At 41.1% G+C, this 23,550-nt stretch overlaps 2 protein-coding genes across 6 annotated transcripts in view; one reads left to right on the forward strand and one right to left on the reverse strand.

The window, feature by feature from the left end:
• The first annotated feature begins 487 nt into the window (after positions 1 to 487).
• Positions 488 to 1,554, forward strand: Pmch (pro-melanin concentrating hormone). Its single transcript, XM_038315115.1, has 3 exons — positions 488 to 736; positions 1,068 to 1,266; positions 1,505 to 1,554. Exons 1-3 carry the CDS (start codon positions 488 to 490, stop codon positions 1,552 to 1,554), a joined length of 498 nt encoding a protein of 165 aa, XP_038171043.1.
• A 343-nt stretch (positions 1,555 to 1,897) lies between these two features.
• The window catches only part of LOC119803570 (PARP1 binding protein), a 39,463-nt gene continuing 17,810 nt past the window's right edge, over positions 1,898 to 23,550 (reverse strand). Inside the window, exons 4-10 of one of the 5 annotated variants that reach the window (XM_038314959.1) lie at positions 20,979 to 21,149; positions 19,588 to 19,742; positions 10,122 to 10,302; positions 6,734 to 6,912; positions 5,520 to 5,601; positions 2,618 to 2,750; positions 1,898 to 2,226 (exon numbers count right to left, since the gene is read on the reverse strand). In XM_038314959.1, coding sequence (XP_038170887.1) covers positions 1,898 to 2,226; positions 2,618 to 2,750; positions 5,520 to 5,601; positions 6,734 to 6,912; positions 10,122 to 10,302; positions 19,588 to 19,742; positions 20,979 to 21,149 — 1,230 coding nt within the window. Of the gene's footprint in view, positions 2,227 to 2,617; positions 2,751 to 5,519; positions 5,602 to 6,724; positions 6,913 to 10,121; positions 10,303 to 19,587; positions 19,743 to 20,978; positions 21,150 to 23,550 lie in introns of all 5 variants that reach the window. The other 4 variants (XM_038314958.1, XM_038314960.1, XM_038314963.1 and 1 more) reach the window with 4 other exon arrangements.

A 23,550-nucleotide genomic window follows, 5' to 3' on the forward strand; every position in this document is an offset into this window, starting at 1 on the left:
ACAAAATAAAACTCTTTTCTGGAGATAACTTCTATTTAAGAAGGATTAAAAGAGCATAAAACTTTATCCTTATCATCCGTGAATGAAGTAACTGTGTTTTAATAGCTTAATCGGAAACCACAAAGAAGGAAACAGTCTTATTAAAAGAGCCTGGTGTCCCGTGGTCTTCCTTAATAACAACCCACTTTCGAGAGCCTATAATCTACTCAACAGAAAGCCTTCTATCAAAGGCCTTAATCAGATTCTGAGAAAATTCACACACAAAATAAACAACAGGGCACTAAAACCCAAGCAATCAGGCATTAGCAGCTTTACAAAAGGCGAGGCCCTCTGCGATGAGTCACTTCTACATGATGGAAAGCTAAGTCCTTCAAGTGCTGTCTATTCAAGCAGAAAACATATAAAGGCAGGGAATCAGCCACTGTCAGAGTGCGGAATTCTTCATTTTACACCTTCTTCTTCGCTTTATGCAAGCATCAGACTAAGGATGGCAAAGATGAGTCTCTCTTCCTACATATTAATGCTGATCTTTTCTTTGTTTTCTCAACGTATTTTACTTTCAGCTTCCAAGCCCATAAGAAATTTAGAAGACGACGTGGTATTTAATACATTTAGGATGGGGAAAGCCTTCCAGAAGGAAGACACCGCAGAAAGGTCAGTGGTGGCTCCCTCTCTGGAACAATATAAAAACGTTGACAGCGGCTTCCTGAGCGACGATGAAAGCAAGAATTCCAAGGTAAGTCCATGCCGCAGATTTTATTACAATAGGGAGGAAAATGACTTTTATGTTATAAATCACCTAGAAGTAAACGGGGTGTTTTAATTTTGTAAATGGGAATACTGCCAACAGAGTCCCAGTATGTGTTCAGATAACTAGTACAATTTCACACACACCAGTTACTTCCCCATCTTATCCAAAAGCTTTGTTTCCTATATCTAGGATATTTCAGAAGTGAAAAACAGTGTAGAGCACCTTAAGTTGGTCAGCAAGCATGCTGGGCAACTGTATTTTAGCTTGTCTGTGCTGAAGACGACAGCTGGAATACAAACCAACCTTCTCTTTACAGAACCCAGGCTCCAAACAGAATCTCCTAAGTCATGGTCTGCCACTGAATCTGGCTATAAAACCTTATCTCGCTCTGAAAGGATCAGTAGCTTTTCCAGCTGAGAATGGAGTTCAGAATTCTGAGTCAACACAAGAAAAGAGAGAAATTGGGGATGAAGAAAACTCAGCTAAATTTCCCATAGGAAGGAGAGATTTTGACAGTGAGTAGCTTTTTAAAACTTCAATTCCTACATTTTAATTCTATTAAAAGCGGTCTGAGCACATCAAAGTGTAGTAAGAACACGGGCTCAGTTCTACCAGACAGCAGGTGACCCTGTCAAAATGGGAAATTCCTAAAAGTCAGTAATTGTGGTTTGATTTATTCCGAATTTATTAAAACAGGCCCACAACTTTTCTTCATTCTGTGTGGTGACTGCGCTCTCATTTGTCCCCTCTCAGTGCTCAGGTGTATGCTGGGGAGAGTCTACCGACCCTGCTGGCAAGTCTGAGTCCTGCTGCTCCACGCCGTCCTTCCAGAAGAACGCAATTCATTGCGAGGAGAGAGAAAAGCCCTTAGTGTTGATATGACCTGTCTATTATCCTAAATGTCTGTTTTAAAATAGTTAAGACGTAATGATCTACATGATATGCTCTGACTTGTGCATTAAACTTTATGAAATTCCTGCATAATCCCGACTTACTGGTATTTTTGGCAGCGGTTAAGATGTGCGCCTCTCATACATTTATCAAAATAATAAAGCATCAGAATTTACATCGTGATATTTACAAGTTAGCTCACGGCTTTGGTGAATGGTCTTCTATACATAAATCTAAAGCACACCAATGGCAAAATCATAGCCTAAAAAACTGAGTTAACTTGGTCTGGCCAGGAATCAGTTTGACCTTGGCAGTGCACCTACTGCCTTTTGCTCCGCGGGCTGGTTTGCCACCAGTCTTACTGTGTGAGTCACTGGGTACTTTAGGGAACTTAACAAGTTTATGTGGGTACGGTTCATTCCCATCATCACAGGGGACACTGTCGCTGTCTAGATCCACCTGCTTCCTTTTGGGTATTTTACTTTCTGCAGGTTTTCTAGGTGTTTTGTCATCTTTACTTCTGTCCCGACGCAGACTTTCAGAACCTGTTTCAATTCTTTCTCTCCCAACAGCGGAAAGGGCACCTTAAAATGACAAGGGGAAAGGAATCATATAATACTTGGTATTACAAATCACAAGACATATAAAATAATCATTAAAATGGCTAGAGCATCTAAAGACATTTATAATATAATAATCCCACCCAATCAAATGTCAAGAAATAATTATATTGTCTTTTTACTATGCCACATCTCACCCCAAACAATGAATATCTATGTAAAAATACAACAGGTAAATACTATGAATTATTTTTTAAATCCACTTAGCTAGGTGAAATCATATCCTATTCCTACCCATAAATTTGTACTTAGATTCAATTTCTTAAACAAATACAGGCCTTAAAAACAAGTCTTTACATTTCTTAGTATTTGTGAAAATAATTGGTTGACTAATTATTCAAACAAGGTTAATTACCAGAAACATCCTTTTCCAAGTGAAGAAGATGAGACGGCTTTGGTGATAAATTACCATTCCATCTATTCTTGCTCGCCGTGCAGTCATCTTTATAAGTACAAGCAAACTGTGACCTAATTAAGGTCTGCCTCATCTGGAAACACAAGGAAAAAACACGCAATTATATTTTGTCTTATTTTCCATTTAGTTAGAGACATACTATAAAGGCGGTTCTTACAAACAACAGTTCTCACTGGGACTTCTATCTGGATTTGTTACAGTTCTGGAATTCACTTGTTACTGTGGCTAGCCTCTTAGTTCTTGTTAGCAATATCTAGCTTTACCCATACCTTTCATATTTTTATAACAGTTATAGAATTCAATTTTATATTCTAGAGGTCTTGTAATACATTTCTTTGGGCTGCTTCGGAGTGAATGTTATGATAACTGGATACATACACACAATCATAAAAATGGGAGTCCTATATTGTATTTAAAAAAAAAACTCCGAAAGAAAAGTAGTCCATGTGATTAAAGACCTTGGTGGAAGGAGAAATACTAAGGCAAAAATGGGAATGGAGATGTTAAAAGAGACAGAAATAGCAAATGTTTAGCAAGGGAAGCACAAACAACATGGGAAGACATTATTTCTTAGTTAAAACAAATATTTGGGGAAACCAGAAAGAGTTTTTAACTGTATCATTCGAGAAAGACTTAAAGAGTTTTAATGGTGAAAATTTCACAAGATACACTTGCATTTAACCTCAGAGATAAGAAATCAAAGCCCGACTTTCTCATAAATGAAGAAAAGTTATCAGACAGATAAAGTTAATAATGAGAGGGTATGGCGACATCCGGCTGTAGCCCTAACACTCTAACAGACTAAAGCTGAAGGTCGGCCTGGCTTACATATGTACGGGGACACTGGAGGGCGAGGCGGGGAAGGAAGAAGGAAAGTCAGTCTCTGAACAGGACGGGAAAGCACGCAGTTTGGAAGTGCATTCTGCGAAGAGACTGCTGCGCTATCCCAGGAGCGGGAGTCCATTGCAGCAGTCCTGATCTAGTCTATACATAAAATGCGGATACATCATCAATCCCACTCAGTCCATGACCATTGATGGTGTGGAGAACCCCCAAACCATTAGAAGTCACCCCTAGCCTTTTAACACCTCAAATTATATTTACATTATGCTGGATATTACTAAGAGTATTTACTGATTAAAATGTAGTTATATATTATATTTAGTAATTACATTTTATGTTACATAACCAGGGACTAGTGTTCTAATTCACTCAGATGTTTGCAAAGATGATAGCAATAAAATCACTGACCGTAGCTTAAAAGATACGGGAATGGCCACCTTTCCAGCGGCTTCATAAAAGCCAATTTCATTTTGAGCGATAAATTATCTTTAAAACTAATAAAAGCCATTCCCATATTAGAAAAATTTTGTTACATATTTTTCACTGAAGAACTAGACAGCTACAGCCTGTCAATCACAAAGAAGTGAAAGGCTGAACAAAAAAAAGTGTAAAAATACACACGGCTGGAAAGCTATTGTTGGCAGAAACTAGAAAAGAGTGACAAGCCCCCGCTCACCCCTCACTGGGCACCCGCGGTCCCCGGGAGCTGACAGTGGCAAGCCTCCCCTCACTGGGCACCTGCGGTCCCCGGGAGCTGACAGTGGCAAGCCTCCCTTCACTGGGCACCCGCGGTCCCCGGGAACACAACTTCTGCTGTATCAGCTTGCCATAAGTCTTCCTGTCACTCAAGATTTCCGGCAACTCTTTCTACTGCTCACAAAGACTTACAAACGTGTTTATAGTTATAACGAGGAGCAAACGCGATGGTGTACACTTCTAATTAGCATTCTGGTGACTGAGGCAGTTCCAGTCTAGCCAGGACCACATAGTGACACTCTCTGATTCCCTTCCTCAGACAAACAAGTTATAAAAGTATTACCGGTAAGACGATGTAGGTCAGAGGTGACCTACATATCACCTGTGCCCATTAGGGCACCACCTATAGGACACACCAATAAAAAGACAGTAATTGTGCTGTTTGAGATAGTATGCTTTTCTGTTTCATGTGTAGCAAGAATAGAAATTTTCTTATAAAATTACTTCATTTACTTTTAACACACAATCTAAGCAAAGCTTTTGATTCCCATTCCATGTTGTCGAGAACTAGTGTGACCATGTCTCCTGCTAGAGGCCCTCTTCAGGCACCACAGAGAGGAATTCCGAAGCCCTCGGTGACAGATCCAACTCAGAATACTACAGTTACAAGGTAGCATGTTCTTACAGCAAGAAGGCCAGGTACAGGTGAGGAAAAAAAATGATTAACCACGAAATACATATCAAAATACAAAAAGCGTAAGAGTTCTATCTGATCTTGGAATGGTTGCATCTGAAAGAGCAGGGAGTGGACTACATCGAGGGGTTTTCTTTTCCGCCTGTGTGCTTGCTTCAGATATGATCTCACCACGCACCCAGGCTGGCCTGGACCTTGAGATCCTCCCTGCCTTAGACACCAGAGTGTAAGGCTGCCGGGATTATGGAGATGCCCAGCACACCCAGCTCTGACATATGAAGTTTCTTTACTCTCTTCCTATAAAATAAACTGCTATTTCCTGGGTTTCTACCCCACATGACAGGCACAGCTCCCTTGCTTTTCCTCTCACATTTATGACTGCTGATGCCTTTCTTTCACTTACTCCAGTAAATTAAAAAGCTACAGATACGTCAAGATTATGTAAAAACAGTGTTTTCTATACCAACTGTCATTGTCATGGCTTATTTTTCCGTTCCTTCCTATTGTGTTACGTGAATTGCATATTTACAATATCCGACCCAGGTTTGTACATTTATTTCTTCGTAAATAAAACAATATTTACCATTTTATGATTAAAATTTATTATACCTTAACTTTTTCTGCTTGCAGTGACTTATGGATTCGCTCTCTGAGGGGTTTAATTGATGTATTATCCTCTTGTGTGGGAGACCTACATAAGAAAAAAAAGACACAAATTAATAGAGCTTGAATGTTTCTGTCCTTCCAAAATTATATTGATATTGAATTGCCAACGAAATAATATTAAGAGGGAAGGCCTTCAGAAGGTGTTCAGGCTAGTGTGCTTATAAAAGAGCTTGAGACCCTGAGTGGCCACTGTTGTGATACAGTAAAAAGCATGAGCAGGTGCAACTCACGAGGAACAGCCGGCCTCTGCCTACAAACGGCAGTCAATCTGCTGACACTGTGATCTTAAATTTGTAGGCTCCAGAACTATAAGAAATGAATTTATTTATCAATCACCCAGTCTAAGATACCTTTTGGTAGTGATAAAGCTTCCAGGAGACAATTACAGTCAGAAGAGTAAAGTCTCAACGACGTAGGACAAACACCTGGTAGGAAAGGGACACCACAGAAAGGGCATCTAGGGAAGACAGCACTGTTGGAGTTCTTAACAGAGCCCACCTAGGCTCTGCCGCTGCTCACCTCACACTAGGTAGGTATCTGTTGGTTAATAGCAATGGTAGCAGTCTGTGTGTGGTAGTTATTACAGCTGCTGCAGCAAGAGCCGGGCAGATCAAGGTCTGTATAGAACAACAGGCACCTAGCAAACCCTTTTCTCCGTAATGCACAAGGAGTCAACAGATGCTGATTCTGCTGTGAATACGGCGTGCACGTCCGTCCTATTCTGATGCAGAACAGTGGTCCACAAAGAACGACTTCAAGGCTGGGAGGAGAAACCTTGGCTACTTGTTAACTGAGCTCTCTCGGGGATGCCATGACATCTCCCTCAAGTCTCAGTTCCCCACTGAGACAGTGCAGACACGATTACAGGAACCACTTGAAGGGCTGCGGTTTAGCAAGGCTCTTAATGCATACCAAAACAAATATTTTTGCAGCGAAACACTGAGAACCCAAATCACCTGCCACACTCTTAAGTGCTACACTATAAACATAACTGTGCCACCGTGACATATCCAATCTCCCTTTAATTTTTGTTTGCTTTGTCCATATTGCCCAGCTGCTTCCACGTTTCCTGTCACAGGTATAAATTCCTGATGACCAGCAAGGTATGTGTGCATACAGACACATACACGCACACCTACAGCCGCCACACCGCACACCTGAAGAGCGTGAGGAAAGACGGTCCACTGAGTGGTGCTGTACTCTCCTCGTTATATAGAAGTTCCGCTCTGTTCCCGGCTGGGGCGCGGGCCGCGTCTTCGTCCAGAAGGACCAGCAACATTTTCACGGCATCTCTGCCACAGTACGCAGTGTTGTGGTTTATGGCAAAAGACTTCGGCTAGAACAAAAATTAATTTTAAATTATACACAATAATCACCTCATCTAGGTGAATCAGTCATGAATTTCAATTTCAGATGTTATTTTTCTTTCTTTATTGCTGAAATCACAGAAAATCAGCTCTAGATATAAGCTATCTAGACATTTCTCCTTTAAACCACACTACAATCAATTTTACCAATTTTCAGACATATAAGAATATCGCCAAAGGATGGCATTTGTTTCTGATGTGAATAACATTAGTCTTATAAGACAGAAAAATCTAATCGCTATCTAGTTAGCCTCAACCCCATGACTTTATCTCTTAATATCTGTGTGCTTTTTCTCTTGTACAAAAGGGGCAGGGCTCTGGCAATCCAAAGCAAACCTCCATGTACTTAGGACCTGATCAAGAGTCAGATGTGGTGCACGCCTATTTCCCCAGCACAGGGATGGGGGGGTGGGGAGGCAAGAGCATGAGTGTGAGACTAGTTTCAGTTACATGAGTTTAAGATCAGCCTGGGTTATAATTAGACCCTGTCTCAAAAATGCAAAACAAAAGGCTTAATCAAATGAAAATTCATGATTACCCTATGTTCTAAGCATTATTTTAAGAAACTAAGGCTTCCAAGGTGTAAGCACTACCTTCAGAGAAATCATGGCCCCTTATAAGACAAATAAGTCAGCAAAACGTTACGTTACAGAGCAGTGATATTTCTAGTACACACGCACAGTGATGGTGGAAACACCCAACTCATCATGGTGAGAATGCTGTGGAGAGAACGGAGCTAAGAGGAGTCACAGAGAGGACGGAGCTGCGGAGACCAGGGGCTAAGACAGCTCACAGAGAGGACGGAGCTGCGGAGACCAGGGGCCAGGACAGCTCACAGAGAGGACGGAGCTGCGGAGACCAGGGGCCAGGACAGCTCACAGAGAGGACGGAGCTGTGGAGACCAGGGGCTAGGACAGCTCACAGAGAGGACGGAGCTGTGGAGACCAGGGGCTAGGACAGGTCCAGGCACCTTGGTCAGAAGGAAGAGTTCACAGGAGTGTGAAGAAACTATGCACGGAATTTACAGGGCAATCTGCTATAGAGGCAAAATTTCTTGCTTTATAAAGCATGTAAATACAATAATCCTATTTAGACTTTAGAAAAATCAACAGCAATGTGGAAAATATATTTTGGGGTAAAATTTGTCAAATATGGACACGACTGCAGCAAATTAAAGATTACAATAAATTAGTTTTGAAATGAAATGGTCTGAACTAAACAGTGCTGAAACAGATTAAAAGGGAGAGCCGGGAAAGGGAGTAATTAGAGAATAAAGAAGGAGGTGGGCAATGCATGGTGCCGTGTCACATACAAGGACACATGAACATCAACTCTCTGGAATTCTTGTTAGGCTAGAAATACCCTACTGATTATGTAGTACGGGACTCTGAGAAATGCTCAGCTTCCCTACACCCAAGATGTACTCACTTGGCAAAGAGCAATGGCAGCGCCTTGTCCACTGGGGTGAGGGACACGGTGCCCAAACATCAGAGCTACTCTTCCAGAGCCTTCGGTGGCAGGCTCCTCAGCACTTATCAACACGGCTTTGGCCTCTCTCTCTCTCTCTCTCTCTCTCTCTCTCTCTCTCTCTCTCTCTCTCTCTCTCTCTCTCTCTGTCTCTCTCTCTCTTTCTCTTCTTCTCCTCTCCTCTCCCCTCCTCTCCCCTCTCCTCCCCTCTCCTCTCTTCTCCTCTCCTCTCCGTCAGCTAAGGCTACCAAACTGTAATGCACAGCTGCACTCAAACTAAAACCAAGAGCCACAGGTTTACATCAGTATCAGAGAGGGCCACAGGCTAACAGTACCTTCACGGAGCCTACCCTCACCTAGTACCAACCACATGGTTTACTTTGGTATCAGAGAGGGCCACAGGCTAACAGTACCTTCACGGAGCCTACCCTCACCTAGTACCTACCACATGGTTTACTTTGGTATCAGAGAGGGCCACATGGCTAATAGTATCTTCGCTGAGTGTTATTTGATGATGTTTTCAAAATTCGTGATTTAGTGGAAAACATAAGACTAAGAACAGGTGGTTTGCGTCAGGATTTTGTTTGCCTACAGATGAGAAACTGACACTCGGCGCGATCTCAGATGGCAGTGGTTCCTGGCTTACACTTGCAGTGATAGCTTTCTTGTGTTTTGTGCCAAGCTAGTTACTCAAAATGTTGGCATGCACATGAAATAATTGGGGTAGCATCCCAGAATCTTCCTCATGATGCCTTTGAAGTAAATCTAAGAACATGCATTTTTGTGGTAAAATAGATAAAAATGACCACCAAGGCCCGTGGATGAAAGAATGAATAAACAGCAAAAGCAAAAGAATTTCTTCAAGCACGGCCTGCCATGGTGACACCTAATGAAAAGGGGCTTTTGTTAACCAAATAAACACCACAATGTAGATAGGCACAATGGTTCACACTGTAATTCCAGCTTCAGAATGTTACGATAGGAGTTTGAGACCAGTCTGGGCTACGTAGTGACTTCCAAACCAACCTGGACAACACAGAAAGACTTCATCTCAAATAAAAACAAAAGAAAGAGAAAAAAGAAAAAGATAGACCCACCATAATAGTCTAAAATTCCATTCTGCATTTAAAATCATAGTAGTTCATTTCTGTAGTAATGATTCATTAAAACTGACTATGCAAGAAAGCCAAGGGAGAAGTATGTGTTGTATAATTAGAAGATTCCCGAGTATATGGAAGACTGAATTGTAATCAACTGGAAATGTAGTTAGAAATAATAATTATATAGCTCTATGTATGAAAACTCAACTTCCGAAGGAAAAACCTGTTCTAATAGGACCACTGCTGTCCTGCAGAGAGATGAGTGCTGCGGTCAAAACCAGACTATTATTTTACATCAAAGTGAGTAGAAAAATAATGATATTATAAAAATTATTATTGAAAAGTAGCCCTAAGTACCTTAATTATTCAGTTCTGAAAGATATACTGGAGATTATCCAACGCCTTATTTCAACAAACACCTTTGTTCCAAAGATGTTTTTTGATTTACCTAAGTTGAGCATAATCCTATTGAGAAAATCAAATTTGAGAGCATCATCTTTAAACACTGAAAATGCATTCTTCTGACTTGAGTAGCGGTGGCAAACAATTTCCGCAGTGAACAGACGAGATCATGTTTTATACAAAAGGACAATGAAGAATAAATCCGTTACCGCTGCAGGACTGATGCCGGTGGTGCTGACAGCTACGCCTTCTTGAGAATTGATAATATTTTTAATCCTCAAATCCAAATCCCGAACAACTTCCTCTACAGCTTTGTAAAAAGGATCTCCACTGTTGTGGCCTTTGATCAGCTGCATCTTTAGCACCGATAATATCCGACCCCCTGCCAGGCTGAAAATAGAAATAAGAGTGTGCTTTTGATAGTTTTGTAAATGACAGTAAGCTTATAAGCTGAAAAAATATTTTTCAGTGTTAACACCTTTCAAAGAATATAACTCTGACCTTACAGATCAAATAACAAAGCATTTGAGGGAAAGATAAAAACCATGAGCAACAAAATAAAGTCCTTCTAAAACCCAGCATGTCACAAGTTACATCTTCCTTGATTTGAAAGCTGAGGAAAAAATATTTTAGTTATGTATGAAATTGATGCAGATCAGATGAATTTCTACTTCTCTGATATATGTAAAGTGTGCACCTTTATACACTACTAAGACAAGAAAAACAGTCACCTCTCAGCAAATGTCTAGAACGTTACCTTAATCTTAAAACCAACTCAATAAGCTGCCACTGAACTCATTTTCATTGAGATGAAATACCTTGTCCTAGATCACATGGTGTTCCAGGACAGGAAGAGGGAAGAAGCCAGATCTGAAAGAAATACTAACCCCACCATGCAAGAAGCATTTGTATATACAGAAAGGAAAATCAAGTTTGTCAGTAATGACCTGAGCAAACCAAAAACTAGACTTAGGGCCAACAAACCAATGTTATTTTTTTTTTTTCCCAAAACCTGAAGTCAGTGTTTCCTTATGAGCCTGAATCTGGGTTGCAGCTGCTGCTCCCGGGATTGGCACAGGCCCAGTGTGAGAAACACAGCAGGATGGTCTGCTCTGAAGTCAGTGGTGTCCAATGGTGTATGAGGCCTCTCTGTTGAAGCCATGAGGTATCCCGGGAACGGGTGTGCCAGGAAGACGTGTCTGGTGTGACATGGAATCATGAGCTATCTCTGGAAAGGCTCTGTCCAGTAAGACGTGTCTGGTTTGCTACTGCTTATTTTAATATTTAAAGTACTGCTTTGAGAGTCTTTAAATTTTACACCAATATAATCATATCACAACCACATAGTTTCATTTTTTAATTATTTTACCTACCTTCTGATTAGCCATCAAATACTGTACTGAAAAGAAATGATGACAGCAAGAGCTCTCATCTGAATCTTAATTTGAATAACATTTTATAGTTAACTATGGTTTTTGGTTTGTTATGGTGTTTTTTTTTTGTTTGTTTGTTGAGTCAGGGTTTCCCTGTGTGACAGCCCTAACTGTCCTGGAACTTTGTAGAGCAGGCTGGCTTCAGACACACAGGGATCCACCTGCCTCTGCCTCCCGAGTTCTGGAACTAAAGATGTGCACCATCACGGCCCTGCAAGGCGTCCAGGTTTCTATAGGAACCTTGCATCAGGGTACACAGTCCGTGTTCGTATTTACACTGGGGGATCACCCCTGGAGGGTGATTATGTCTTCCTACTAGACCTCAGCTTGAGCTGTCCTGCAGACGTTAGTGGCTTTACAAAGGGAATTTCTGGATTGGAGAGAGTGCTCATTGGGTAAAATGCTTGCCACTCAAGCATGAGTTCCTGACTTGGATCCCCAGCTTACACATCAAAAGTCTGGTGCGGTGGAGTGTACCAGTAACCACAGGTCTGGGGAGGTGGAGACAGGCAGATCCCTGGGGCACACAGGCAGCTGCCACAATGCGGACAGCTCCTAGGGGGTTGATCACTGGACTCCACACACATGTCCACACCCCCCACCACACACTTATACTCAGCCTTCCCTCCCACAGAACAGAATCCAGTTCCCTGAGAACTCTATTTGGCTTGTTCCACTTTGACTTGTCTCTCTGGCTTTTCTTTTTCACCTGATCCTTGGTCTGTATTCTTTTTTTTTTTTTAAATCACATTTGCCCATTCATTTAAAGCATTAAAAAGTACTTAAAAATGTTATCTGTTATTATTAATTTTTGTCAATGAAAGGGACATTCCAGGGAATCTGTCTGCCGTACTTCCCTAACTAGAGTCTAGGCTGACTCTAGGAATACCTTCACTTATATAAGAACTTTCTTTTCAGCTGTTACTTTAAACATATTTCTATTAAAAGAACAGACAAATTGGGTGAAATATAGCCCAAATTAATCCATAATTAGCACACTGGTACTCTCTGCTGCTCTGGTAGTTTCATTAATTTGCAAAAAAAAATTGTTTACAATACATTATATATGTGTTTAAACCATTGCATCCTTTATCAGTGTGACTATGAAGCCATGGTTTAGAGACCGATATGAGCAATGTGTCTGCAACTAGGAAATGTTTGGTTAGGCTACCAGCCTGATAAAATCCTTCTTATCAATAATGAACTTTCAAGTGGCTTTTAGTAGCTAGGTCAATTACATAGGCTTATTGAAATTACAAATAAACTATCAAAAACATTTTTGATAGAGATTCAAAGGATAATAAAATATGAATTTCTTAGTTGCAAATTATAAGAATAGAAATTTCAAATAATACTAAAAAACGGTTATCATTTGGTTTTCCCCCGTTAATTCGATAAGAGAAAATTGCTGAATTCTCAAGATGGTATAAATCATTGCCAGATTGTATCTAGGAAAATATTTATATGCTTTAACTACTTGCCAAGGTTAATTCTGGCCATCAGCTAATGTTCTTAACACTGCTACTATGGTGAGTTCATACACCCCCTACCAAAGCCAACCATTAGACGTCCTAGTCTAGCTGACGATACTGTAACTTAATTCAGTCTGTTGCTTTTAGAACTAGAAGCTCCACGGGTTTTAACCCAGTATTCCAGACCACCCAGCTATGCACTGTTTTTTAAGACTAAAAAAAAAACATTTGGGGGGGGAGGAAAATTTGCCAGAGGTTTCTGTCCCAACAGGTCCCAAAGTCATTGAGTCACAAAGAAAGACACAGAGGTCTACATTAAACATAAACTGATTAGCCTATTAGCTCGGGCTTCTTTTTAACTCTTATAACTTATATTAACCCATAATTCTTGTCTGTGTTGGCCACGTGGCTTGGTACCTTTTTCAGCGAAACAGCCACATCTTGCTTGCTCTGTGTCTGGCTTCCTTTGCATTTGGCTGACGACCGCTGACTGAAACTTCCCTGTACCCAGAATTCTCATTGCCCCACCTCTACTTCCTGCCTGGCTACTGGCCAATCAGTGTTTATTTAAAATACAAGTGACAGGGTGCAGACCATTGTCCCACAGCAGGGAATGACACTAAAAGTACAGAGGGAGCTTGAATGGAAGAGAGGAAGGAAGAATGAGTTATTCCCAAAAGATACAGTTTTTGCTAATTTAGATAAACATTAAAGGGAGAATTTAGAGGAAAGATTGAATTATAGTTCCCAACTCCATCATACTCGAGTCCCTGGGCAAAAAATACAATGAAGCTAGTAATGAAAAGCACAACTAAAAATTAAATGGATGGAAGAAAATACCAAACAACATTAGGAACAAATACTTCCATGCAATTGGTTACTCTTCATTTTGCTAAACAAAATATAAGGCTTTCCTATTATATATTCATGAATTTGAAAACTATTTGCTTTAACATTCTTAAAATTATGATTTAAGACACATAAATAGTATCAAAATACTTCTGAAGTCTTTTCAAACAAAAAATAAAGAAAAATACACGAGACAAGTAATTTCCAGCCAAATTAATATTCTGTAGCCATATATTTAGTTCATATACAACACAGGTATGCATTAAAAAGCTGTGTGGTAAGCCTAAATACAGCAATGTGAGATTCTTATAACAATAGAATCTAATTTGTAAAAACTGAAGCTTCCAAGACATTTTTCAGGTAAAGGTATGGCACGCATTTTATGGCGGCACCTACAGGCAAAGTGCAGAAATGCAGCCAGCTTGGCTAAGAAGGCCTCGTGAAGACCTGGCAAAGGATACTGAGCAACAATTTGGATTTTTCCATTTTTCCCCTTCTTTCCTATCCAACTATTTTCATCATATTCCTTAGACCCAATGGTTATTATAATGCCTCCTTTATAAGATAAGCACAAACTTCTGCTCAGGTGCAAGAGGATACATATCTTTATCTCTTAAGTTGTGAAGTAAAGAAACAAAGAGGATAAAGAGACAGGAGTGAAAAGTGGAAGGTAAATTATACACAACTGTGCACATCAGCCAAGACTCCTGGGGCTTTATCCTGTACCCAGTGTGGAACCGTTGAAGGTCTTTAATCATGATACTATCAAAAGCTATTTCGGGAAGACCACACGGGCATCAGGATAGAGCAATGCAGGCTCAAGAAGTAGAATGAACGATTCAGGTGAAAAAGAAAAGGACGGCGAACACTAGAAATAAGGTAGTTACAGGAGCAAAGACAAGCGAATATGTGAAAAATGTTAAAAAAAAAAAAAGTAAGCTAAGGCAGCGACAGGGAAAAGGGCTTACAATATAGACGACTTGGGTCACTGGCGGGGAAAGGGTGAACCACTCAGGTGGCACGCAGTTTTTCAGAGGAAGATGAATATTAATTTTTGGCATACATTACATTTGAAGTCCTGGGAACTCACTCGGCACTGGTTGGGTTTCCCCAAGGAAGAGACTCGTAGGAATCTCCACATATGAAGTTAAAGAGGTAGAAGATGAGATATGACATCACAGAACTTCTAAGAAGTGGTCAAACATGAGGAGTGGGAACATTCCAGATGGGAAGAGATGCACAACCACAGAGGAGCGGAGGAGCAGACACAGGTAGTGAGAGCCGCTCAAGAGTAAACAAGCAAATTATCCTCAGCTCTGTGTCGACGGCTATGGCCAGAACATTAGTGAAGACAGTAGGCTCTTATGACATTTACTGCCTAGGAAGACATGCATGTCAAGATTGCAAGGACAGAAGGAGACAAAAAGAATACTAATTTCTCATGAATCTGAGCAAAAGGGTGGAGAACTGGACAGAAAACATAGTTTGCTGGGTTTTTTCTTACTGTCTTTATAGATTACGGCTAAAGTTCAAGTCGAGAAAAAGTATAAAATTAGAGACGAAAGGACCAATGGAGCAGAAGTCTGGTAGGTTATCCACACCTCCGCATCTGCTCATGCAGGTTTACCCTTAGGTCAAGCTCAGCTCTAAGACTTTTGCAGGCACGCTTTCTGATGCCTTATCAGAAGCGCCCACAGACCAGGCCAGCCTAGGCCCACCCACTGCCTCTCTCGCATCTCATAAACAGGGTGTGCTTTTAGCTTTTAATAGTTTTACTATTTTGAATTACAAAATTAACACATATTTACTGCTTAAAAACAAGAAGACCAGACTGTTAAAGTGGACCCTTTAAACTCCCACTTGAAGATAGTATTTAGATACTGACTTCCTTAGTGCCTTCCTCGGAAGATAGAGTATTTGCTATGACCAAACTGAACACTTTAAATAAGTGGCTGCTAAGTTGACGAAATATATTCTCTCATATTGGGTGCCTATAAAACAATTCCATTTCTAACCATTTAGTCAGTTTCCCCAACCATGTAATCCACCAAAATTTTAACAGATTCATTGGACTGAATGTATGCATTTATCTTAGCTTTCTTTCCAGACTTTACTGAAGTCAAAAAAAGAGCAAAGCAGATTTTTTTTTTAATCCACACAGGAAAGAAAGATACTGGTAATAGCAGACAGATTCCATCAAAGTACAGCCAGAACAGACAGACAGGCACTAACTACCCGGAACAGAAACAACATGCAAGTCGCTGTTAACAGAATACAAGACACCTGGTAGGATCCTCAGACACTGAAGACCCCATAGCAGGGCTATTTCCAACCAAGGGTGGGTGTAGAAAACTGGACCTGTGCTTATACCCTAGCTCCCCTCTCACATTCTCAGCAGTCAAGCTAGCGGGCCTCTTCCACCATGTATGGAAGGCAGGATCACTCCGCAGTGCAAGCCAGGAAAGACCCAGGGCCAGGGCCAGCAAGGCCCGAACATAAAGGGGCTAAAACTGCGCACTCCAGCTCAGTGTCGACAAGCCCGTCCATCACAGGGCAGAATTTAGGCTTGTGAGGATTAAAGCATGGACTTGTGGATAATTCTGGAAGGACACCAAGAAATGATATACAGTCATCTGAGGTCTGCAGAGTTAAGTCCCTAACAAAAGGGCCGACTGACTGCGGTGCTGTAATGAAGCCCAGGACACAAAGCTGCTTATCGGCTGTACAGAGCCTCACTTTTAAAAGGAAAGGGCGGTTGGAATCACCATAACGTCTAAGAATACAGGCCCAAACAAAACTCTAACCAGAAACTCCTAGAAAGCAAATAAAAATGTTACATTCCTCTTGCTTTTTTTTTCATCTTGAGGGAAGGTCTCACACCGGAGCCCTGGCTTGAACACAAGCAATTTTCTTGTCTCAGCCTCCTAAGTGCTTGAAGCGGGTGTGAGTCACCACACCCAGCTGAAGTTAAACATGACTAACAATCTTAGAATGACAAAATATGGTAAGACCATAAAAAGCCAAATCTGAGAAAAAATGTGTTTGCTCCCCGTTGGCTTTTATTTTCTTATTCTTTCATTCTTGTTCCGGGGAGGGGCGGCAGCACTCGGCACTCGAGGACAAGGACGCCTTCCGGGAGTCGACTCTCTCCTACTCAGGTGCAGGAATGAACTTGGTCAGCAGGTGCTCACAGCAGGCGCCCTTGTCTGCTGAGCCACGCCCTCGTCCACGTGTTGGCTTTAAGAATAAAGCTGTCTGAGCTAGAGGAGCTCACCAATGGAAAGCAGAGCCATGAGGTCCAGAGGACGGGGCGGGGACAAGGAAAACCTGCGAGGTACTGATGAAGGTGTCCGCCACCACTCTGAGGCAGGCCTAGTGGGCGAAGGTACGTGGTAAACGGTGGCAGAGACTCTTTGTCTTCAAGGGCAAGGGATGGTTTGGTGGAGAGACCAATATTAACACAAAATTTGTCAAGCTTGATAACTAAGTGATGAATAATAAATAGGAAACAAATCAAAAGAAAAATAGGGGGCATGAATGTGAAATCTCTCTTAGGTTCATATTTGAACACTTGGTTCCCATCAGGTGGAGCTTTTTGGGAAAGCTGCAAACCCTCTCTGAGGAGGTGGTTCATTGGGGGTAGGTCTTGAGGCTTGACACTATGGCCTCACTTCCTGTTTACTCTCGGCTTCTGAATACGGATGCTCGCTCACATCCACATTCCTGCTCTTATATTATAGATACCCATACGAGATACAATGCGATTCAGAACAAAATCCTTTAAAGCATGGAATTTGGGGTTGGCTCAGTGGGTACAGATGTTTGCTGCCAAACCTGACCACCTGAGTTCTGTAGCACAAATAATAAAAACCCAGATATTGGGGTTCAACCTGAAGATCAGAAAAGCAAAGCAGCCAGCCACTGGCTCTTATCTCTGCCTCAGTCTGAAATGGCGATCCTGCCTCCAGGAATCTCAGAATGAGACTGAGCTGAGAGCTGTCTCCTCCTGTTTTATATTCCTCTCTAGGGCTGGGATTAAAGGTGTGCACCACTACTGCCCAGCTTCTATGGTGAACAGTGAGGCTACTGGGATTACAGGTGTGTGTCACCACTGCCTGGTCTGTAAGACTGACCAGGGCGGCTGTTCTACTCTCTGATCTTCAGGCAAGCTTTATTTATTAAAAAAAAAAAAACAAATGAAAGATCACCACAGAGTTCAATCCCTGGGACCCACATGTTGGAGGGCCACCTCTTGCAGGCTGTCCTCTGGCCTCTATGCCCATGTCATGGCACACATGTGATTCATTCTGTCTACACAGGCATACACATGCATTAAGTAAAAAAGAAAAGAAATATGGAATTTGATTCTTGGGAAGATGTTTCTCAGGATGAGAATGTCTGCTGAGAAGTATTTAACTATGTAAAGGTGGGTTACATTTGTTTATGCTCATTTGTTTAATTACATAAAGATGTGTTACAGTTTCACTTTGCCTGCCTAAGGCACCTGATTGGTTTAATAAAAAGCTGAATGGCCAATAGCAAGGCAGTAGAGGGATAGGAGGGGCTGGCAGGCAGAGAGAATAAATTGGAGGAGGAATCGAGAGAAAGAAAGAGAGAGAGAGAGAGAGAGAGAGAGAGAGAGAGAGAGAGAGAGAGAGAGAGAGAGAAAATGTTTGGGGCTAGCCCAGCCAGGCAGCTGCCAGAAAAACAGACACGGAGTAGGACATACACAATGAAAGAAAGGTAAAAATCCCCGAGGCAAAGCATGGATGAAGAGAAACCGGTTAATTTAAGTTGTAAGAGCTAGTGGGACTGATAAAAAGTCTCCATGTCTAGATTCAGGAGCTGACTGGGGTCAAAGAAAGCCTGCTGCAAATGTCTGTCAGTGACTGAACTAATCCAAGGCCAAGCTCTGCTGCTTACTGGCTGTGCCATCCAGGGTAAATGGATCGATCCCCATGCTTTAGTCTCCCCATCTCTAAACCAGGGATAGTAATGTTATCTACCATGTGAGACCTTATACTGATCACGGGATAATCTACACAAAAGAGTTCAGTACAATGTTCAATGAAAGTATCAGTAAGTATCAGCTACTTTATTTGAACAATGCTATGGCGCACCAATCAAAATGATAGCAATTCACGATTCCGAACAAGTCTAGCCCAGTCCCCCTAAAATTACTATAAACCAAACAGCTTTATATCTGCACTATAAACCAAACAGCTTTATATCTGCACTATAAATGGAAGTCTATGAAATTTAAAAAGAATGTTTATCTCTAATATCACATAAAACAAATCCTAGATAAACCAAAGATTTTCAGATAAAAAAAAAACTAAAAAACAATCTAGCAGTGGTGGTGGTGCACATTTTGAAGCCCAGTACTCAGGAGGCAAAGATAGGCAGATCTCTGTGAACTTGAGGCCAGCCTGGTCTACAAAGCAAGTTCCAAGACAGCCAGGACTATTACACAGAGAACACTGTCTTGAAAAATACAAAAAGAAAAAAAAAAGAAGAAAGGAAGAAAGAAAAGAAAAAATAGAAAAACCTAATTTCTCTCCTCATTCTTGGTATTGTTTTCCTTTATTGCTAAGTAATTTAAAGAAATTACTTGGTCACCTCCAGTTCTGAAAAATTTGTCTCTTCCATATATAGAGATAAATAATAATCATCTTCACTAAACAAATTTAGTTTGAGCACAACTTTTGGCTTCCACACTCAAAAAAATAGTATCATAGCAAGGCAGAAATTTGGAGAGGAAGGTTGTGCACCTATGATTTATTTAGTTTGATATTTTATTTCTTTACCTATGCTTCGTACTGATGTTTGGTGATTTCAATATTCCCTTCATTCCTACCTCTGATTCTGTAAACTTTTAAAGACAGATTAACAACAAACATTTATAATTTATAAATTATTACCTTGGATTTCTTATTTCTCCAAGAATTTCGTCCAACTTGTCAATGAAATTGATGAAGTCAGATAGCCCTTTTACATGTGCCCGCAAAGGATCGGATGGGGATGGTGCATATCCCTGCCCCCCAAGCTCTAGTGTTCTAATAAATGAGGTGGCCATCTGTGAATGAAGATGGAAGATTCAGCAGCCTTTAATGATTTTTGAAAGTTAAATTACAATATAGCTAATGAAGCCAGGAACATTTATATAATCCTATGTATATGGTTACATTGAAGAACATTTTATGGATCATGTCACATGGTGAGGAGCAAATGATCACAGGAATGAGTGCCAGGTGGACTTCTGCAGGTGAGACTGCAAATGGTCACAGGAATGAGTGCCAGGTGGACTTCAGGTGACTGTCTGCAGGTGAGACCGAGATACTAAGGCAATGTCGGGGCAAAGATGAAAGAATATAGTCGCACCTTAAGAGCAGATCACTACTACTCAGATTCTGCTTAGAATTTTCACTTATATGGCTAATTGGCTATTGAAATCATCACATAGAAGAATTCATTTTCAATGCCAATGACTCTGTTTTACATGGGTCCAAACCTTCACTTTACCTTTGCTAAGAAACAAGATTCGTACTGGATAATGACTGGATTCCAGCAAGTTTTTACACCCAGGATAAGCAGATGAAAGTCCTATCTTTACACGGAGAAAAATGCATATTGGAGAGCGATCCCCAAGAACATCGCCATCAAAAAGATACCATGTTCTAAACAGTATCTTCCAAATTACCCTAAGAAAGGCACATTATGGAATATCAATAATTTGTAGGGAAGTTCTGTGGTCAATGGTTTGAGGAAGAGCAACAGATGAAGTAACAAGGCTGTTCGTAAGACATGAGGATGCTACCTCAGTGAAGGACTTCCCACGGCCCTTGATATGCGCGTATGCATTGTGTAACCAATGTCTGAAGACTCTACCATTGGAAACACTTACTCAAGAAGAGTTTATCAAAGCCAGGCATGGTGATTGATACACGTTTATCATGTATCACCACTTGTGAGACAGAGGCAGGGGGACTAAGAGTCTGAGGGCAACTTGGGCCACATAGTAAAGCACCACAAAGAAAAGAAAGGAAAGAAGGAAGAAGAGAAAGATTGTATATTTATTTATTAGGACTAACAGCCTATAATATATAATTATGTAGAGAATACTGCTAAAGAGAAATCCCCCTTTGCTAAACTTGGAAGACACAGGAAAAGATAAAAAGCAATGGATTTTCAAATACACAGGTAAAATATAAATTAACTACTTAAAAATTGTTTCATTATAATTGCAAGAAATCTACATTAAAGGTCACTGCTCAAGGAGTTACAAACAGTCCTGAAAGTGTAAGATCCATACCAAAAACATGGACAGCTGTTTCTCCCGAGCAGCATGCTTCAAGGTGGTGAAGGCCTCTTTCCCCAGTCCTCGATCAGGGATGTTGAGAACCTGAGCCAGAGCCAAGTCATTCTTTGAATTCACTAGCAGGCCCAAATAGGATAAGAAAATTTTCTTCGCCAATATCCGTACCTGTACAATAAAGTATTCCGTTATTTTCTTTATTTCAGTTGTTCTAAACCTCTTTCTATATTCAGGAAGAATACATAGAATCTGTAATCACAATAATGCATCTCATTCTTTAGGCAAAAAGAATAGCCAAACTAATTGGGATCAAGTTGGATAACTTGAATTTTCTTACGGTAATGAACTCAATAACAAGAAAATATTAACAATGATTAATGGAAAATTGATCTTCAACATGATATAAAAGATAGTTCATAGAGGCCTTTCTGCCTTTCTGCTGAGGTTTCATCTTATTCATCTGCATAAGCCTGCCAGGAAATAACGGCTGAAGATACAGTTTCCAGAACCTTAGAGAGGGAGCCATCCGGTCCCTGGACCCCAAGTCTATATCCCAACACCAGATACACAGCTAAAATTAAATGCTTAAGTCCTGAGAACTACTAGAGAGCAACTGACATTATCAAATCACTAAAGATCAAAATGAATAAAACAAATGTTTAGAAAACATTAACACTTAGTGTTGACATTAACCTTTGAGAGCATTAACAGATTTATTAAGAAATACATAAGTTATATGAAAACATATTAAATATATGGAAAAAAATCTTAAGAATTACTACAAAGTTTTAGTAAGCAAGACAGGGAAGTATATTCAAAAAAGACATATACACCACCGGGGAGAACCTGAAAAGAATCCAGAAGCAGACGAACAAAGCCACAGCAACAGAAATACAAAATCCAGTGCCATCAGTGGGACTGGGACAACAGATCTCCAATATCCACACAAAGACAAATGAACCTCAACCAAAAGCTCACACCTTTCATGAAAACTAACTCAAAATGGACCACAGACTTCAATCTACAATATAGCAAAGCAACTTTTAGAACAAAGCATAGGAGAAAATCCTTAAATCCTAGAGTGGGGCAGAGAACTTAGATTTGACACCAAAAGTACATTTGGGGGATGGGGGGAGCAGAAAGAAAAGAACAACCAGATCTCAGCAAAACCAAACTCCTTTTATGGACTCTCTTCATGTGCCTTTCCCTTCAACTCTGACTACCTCCCACAGCTCTGGGGTTGTTTGTTTCTAGTTCTTGCTCTCATATGGTAAGCCTGCAATCTCTCCTGCAGATAACAGATTTTCAGACGCTGAGCTCAATTCACAAGCACTTCGGGAACACTGGAAATTCAGATACATTTGCCCTGCAATGTATCATCTCCAAACTCTAAGGAAGTTTTTTTTTTTTTTTCAATTTTCTTAGCCCAGTGTAAAAGGTGGAATGTCTCCCTGTGGACTGCTAGCCACGGAGACCCCCAACCCCAAAATTACAGGCTACCACCACTGTTTCTGGTTGCCTACCAGAAGTAGATAAACAGAGCCTGCTGCTGAAGACACAGCACGCTTTGGTTGCAGGGCATGGCGTAATCAAATTGGAACTGACCTACTTGCTAGGTTTCCTAGCTCCAGAAAGTGCTATGCAGGCTACTAGCAGGAAAAGGCTGTCTGTGGTCTTACCTAGCTAGTCATGTGTATGCTACAATACTGACAAGCTAGGCAAGATGTGCCAGAGGCACAAGGCACAAGAGTGGATTGAACATTAAGGGTGCAACCGGGCACTTTCTGACCCATATTACAGAAGGGAACCTGGTCAAATGTCCGTGACTAGGAAGGTTATGGGTCAAGAGAGGTGGGGAGACAACTATTTATGCTGTTTCACTAAATGCATATGATGTCATGTTGTCAAACTATCCTTTAAATATGCATACAGTAGTGCTGCTCCCAGCCAAAGTCACAGAGTGTCTCTTTGCAACAACAGTCAATGAAGAGACTCACAGCTGGAAGCACTGAGAATAAGTGAGTGCTCGGCCCCAAGTGAGACAGTTGTACCAGCCACCACCCCATTCTTTCCCAGAGAAGGCAAGAGCCTGAAGCGATTCTTCGGAGCATGCGCACTGACAGGAACAGTGGTTATCTCCACAGAACCTGCACCACCCAGCACTCCAGTACGTGAAGGGGGGGGGGGGGACACAGAGGACTCCCGCCCCAGCTGAGGAACTGTCGGCAGATACCAGCCGCTGGAGTCAGACGAGCCCTGGTAAATAGCCATATACGGATGACCAGGCAAGCGGCCATACCTAAACTCAATAGGTTAATTTTTAAATGCATGAAATTAGGAGGGGGATATGTTGAGAAAGGAGGTTAAGAGAGGAGAATAGGAATGAATATTATAAAAATTCATCATGTGCATTTATAGGGGGTTTGAATGAGAAGCCCGCCCCACTCCAGGCTCATATATTTGAATACTTGGCCCCTGGTTGGTGATATGTTTTGGAAGGATTATGTGTTAGCAGAGGTATGTCACTGGTGGGGAGGGGAGGCTTGAGGTTTCAAAAGCTCATACTATG

This window comes from Arvicola amphibius, chromosome 17, assembly GCF_903992535.2.
Source record: "Arvicola amphibius chromosome 17, mArvAmp1.2, whole genome shotgun sequence".
Classification (NCBI taxonomy): Eukaryota; Metazoa; Chordata; class Mammalia; order Rodentia; family Cricetidae; genus Arvicola; species Arvicola amphibius.

What these genes read in the sequence shown, in the direction of transcription:
- Pmch (XM_038315115.1), top strand. Translation starts at nt 488, where the DNA reads ATGGCAAAGATGAGTCTCTCTTCCTACATATTAATGCTGATCTTTTCT. An exon ending in ATGAAAGCAAGAATTCCAAG is followed by an intron (nt 737 to 1,067) that starts GTAAGTCCATGC and finishes TTCTCTTTACAG; the next exon opens with AACCCAGGCTCCAAACAGAA. An exon ending in AGGAAGGAGAGATTTTGACA is followed by an intron (nt 1,267 to 1,504) that starts GTGAGTAGCTTT and finishes GTCCCCTCTCAG; the next exon opens with TGCTCAGGTGTATGCTGGGG.